The sequence below is a fragment of the Cebus imitator genome, unplaced genomic scaffold (genome assembly GCF_001604975.1).
Source record: "Cebus imitator isolate Cc_AM_T3 unplaced genomic scaffold, Cebus_imitator-1.0 Scaffold59, whole genome shotgun sequence".
Taxonomy (NCBI): Eukaryota; Metazoa; Chordata; class Mammalia; order Primates; family Cebidae; genus Cebus; species Cebus imitator.
Window position 1 is genome coordinate 6,793,620 of NW_016107374.1, and position 3,450 is coordinate 6,797,069.

Below are 3,450 nucleotides of genomic sequence, written 5' to 3' on the forward strand. Positions count from 1 at the left end.
CTCAGGGAGGCCCAAGCAACAGGAAAACAAGGCTGAGGCTAAGGCACAGTGCTTCCAACCTAAGGCTTTGCTGTCCATCTGAGCTGGACATCCTGCTGGCCTCATCCACTCCATCTACACAAGTCACTTAGCTCTGAGCCTCAGTTTCCCACTCTGTACAATGGGGATAACAGTCACAGCTACTCAAAAGGTCACTGTGAGGGGGCTGAACAGTCTCAGCAGCTGAGATCCTAAGTGTAAAGCCCTTAGCGCAATGCCTAGCTTGACAGATTCAGTGATGTCCGCTGGTTTTATATGTTAGGTTTGGTTTTATTTATTAGGTTTGGCTTGGCCCTGTCACTGCATAGGGGTCGGTCTCTGGGATCCCAGGGGGTAAGAAAATCTCACTATCCTTAAGATGTTAAGGACGTGGTCCAATCTTTGAGGGTGGACACGAGACGTCAGATGCTCACAACGGAAATAGGCTAGCATCTGCCGAGTGCGACTTGGTGCCCGACTACGAGCTGAACTTTTTTTTTTTTTTTTTTTTTGAGACAGAGTCTTGCTCTGTCACCCAAGCTGGAGTGCAATGGCGTGATCCCAGCTCACTGCAATGTCTCCTCCCAGGTTCAAGCAATTCTTCTGCCTCAGCCTCCCACGTAGCTGGGACTACAGGCGTGCACCACCACATCCAGCTAATTTTTTTATTTTTAGTAGAGATGAGGTTTTCGCCATGTTGGCTGGGCTGGTCTCAAGCTTCTGACCCTCAAGTGATTCAACCACTTCAGCCTCCCAAAGTGCCAGGATTACAGGCATTAGTCACTGTGCCTAGTCTTTTTTCTTTCTTTCTTTTGAGACAGGGTCTCACTCTGTCACCCAGGCTGGAGTGCAGTGGCATGATCATGGCTCACTGTAGCCACAACCTCCTGGGCTCAGGTGATCCTCCTGCCTCAGCCTCCCAAGTAGCTGGGACCACAGGGATGTACCACCACATCTGGTTAATTTTTGTATTTTTTGTAGAGATGGAGTTTTACCACGTTGCCCAGGTGGGTCCTGAACCCCTGTGTTCTAGCGATCGGCTGCTTTGGCCTCCCAAAGTGCTGGGATTACAGGCATGAGCCACTGCGCCCAGCTGAGTTGACATTTTATAAAAATCATCTCATTCTATAATGTTGGTTATTTAAGAAGAGAGGACAATCATCATGCACATTTCACAGATGAGAATATTAATGCTGTAAGACAGTATTTTCCAACATGGCAGCCATGGGCCCCATTAATTAATGTTAAATACAATTCAAAATTCAGTTCCTGACTCACATGTCCTCACCACAAGTGGCTACCACATCCAACAGCACAGATAGAAAATATTTCCATCATTTGACCAGGTGCGGTGGCTCACGCCTATAATCCCAGCACTTTGGGAGGCCAAGTTGGGCAGATCACCTGAGGTCAGGAGTTCGAGACCAGCCTGGCCAACATGGCAAAACCCTGTCTCTACTAAAAATACAAAAATGAGCTGGGCGTGGTGGCACATGTCTGTAATCCCAACTACTCAGGAGGCTGAGGCAGGAGAATCTCTTGAACCCAGGAGGTGGAGGTTGCAGTGAGCTGAGATGGCACCACTGCGCTCCAGCCTGCTTGACGGGAGTGAGACTCCATTTCAAAAAAGAAAATATTTCCATAGTAGCAGAACGTTCCACTGGACAGCACCGGACTAAGAGGTGAAGTGATTTGGCCAAGATGACTCTGTTAATATGTGGCAGAGCTGAAGGGTTCTGGCTGACTCTGGAAGCACACTCTCGATGGCCCTATTCAGACAGCACCAGTGACCCTGAATGCTTTCATCCAGCACATATTGATTGAGAGGCTGCTCTGTGCTAGAGACTGTGCTGAGCACAGCCAGAAACCTGTGTCCCAAGAGCAATCCAGGGGGCAGCTGCTGGCCAGTAAGGGGCAAGGGAACACAGGGCCCCCAGGTCACCTCCAAGACTTCCTTGCGCACGTCGACGATCCGGAACCAGTGCCGCAGCTGGGGGAAGCCGTCCAGCTCAGCGTTGCGCTCCTGCAAGGCCACCTTCTTTTTGCAGGACAGCTGCCGGCTGAAGTACTTCACCAGCTTGCTCTGTGGAGACACAGACCGGGACAGAGGACACATCTCAGAGGCGCTGACACAAGGAAGAGAGGGCAGAATCCCCTACGAACCCCCAGCCTAAGCCCAGCCGACTCTGCATTTTAAAAACTGGTTCTGCCACGGTGAGATCCAGTTTGGCACCCATCTGTCCACCTCGTCAGTGAAGATGGTCAAGCAGGCGGCTCTAGCATCTTGCTCGGGGTTGGGGAGGTGGCGCACTTTGGCACCTATTCAGTAGAGGGCGTTTTGATTGCATCCATGGACACCTGAATTGCATACACCCTTTGTTTTTTTTGTTGTTGTTGTTTTCTTTTGTTTTGAATGCCGTTTCACTCTTTCACCCAGCGTGGAGTGCAGTGGCGTAATCTCGGCTCACTGCAAACTCCACCTCCTTAGTTCAAGCAATTCTCTCGCCTCAGCCTCCTGAGTAGCTGGAATTACAGGCACGCACCACCAGCAGCTAATTTTTATATATGTAGTAGAAACAGAGTTTCACCACATTGGCCAGACTGGTCTTGAACTCATGACCTCAGGTGATCCACCCACCTCAGCCTCCCAAAGTGCTAGGATTACAGGCGTGAGCCACCACGCCCAACCCACACATGTCCTTTGATCCAATAATTCCACTTGCAGGAATTCCTACCCATCCTGCGCAGAATGACTGTTCAAGGCTACCTCCTTACAGTTCTGTTTGCAATAGCAAAGGACTGCAAGCATTCTGAGAGCCCGTCGGTAGGAGACTCATTACATAAACAACACTACAGCCGCACAAAGAAACTTACACAGCTCTAAAATCAAACCACGAAGCATGCTCTGTACTGACACAGAACAGTCTCCAGGGTACGCTGATAAATAAAAATACTCTCCCATTCACAGGGAAAACGTTTCCCTGTATATATCTTTGTGAATGTAGAAATTCTGTCCACAGGGACTCCCAATTATTTAGGGGAGGGAAGAGGAAGGGTTGGAAAAAAGGGTATGGGAAAACTTTTTATTTAAACTCTTTTGTGCTATTTGAATTTTAAGTCCTACAAGAGCATTCAAAAATTAACTCTTAAAATGAGATAGACCTGAACCCAGACTTCTGGAGGGAGGCCTCCAGAGACATGAGAAAAAGTTCTTTATTGCTGGTTTTGTAAAAACTCACATTATTAACCAATGGAAGGCAATACTTGTGTGTCCGAGCAGAGAAAACGATTTGGAAGAATAAACTCCAGGCTTCTGACTTGGGTTAAGTATTTCTTTATACACATTTTTTGCATGCATTCAGTAGTTACCCAAGGTATAATATATTATCTATCTTTTTTTTTTTTTTTTGAGACGGAGTTTCGCTCTGTTGC

The 3,450-nt window shown here is 48.0% G+C and overlaps 1 protein-coding gene across 3 annotated transcripts in view; it reads right to left on the minus strand.

The window, feature by feature from the left end:
* KSR2 (kinase suppressor of ras 2) overlaps positions 1 to 3,450 on the minus strand; it is a 523,481-nt gene that overhangs the window by 407,825 nt on the left and 112,206 nt on the right. For all 3 annotated transcript variants that reach the window (XM_037738919.1, XM_017529548.2, XM_017529549.2), the window contains exon 2: positions 1,961 to 2,101. In XM_037738919.1, the coding sequence (XP_037594847.1) occupies positions 1,961 to 2,101 (141 nt within the window). The remainder of the gene's footprint in view (positions 1 to 1,960; positions 2,102 to 3,450) is intronic.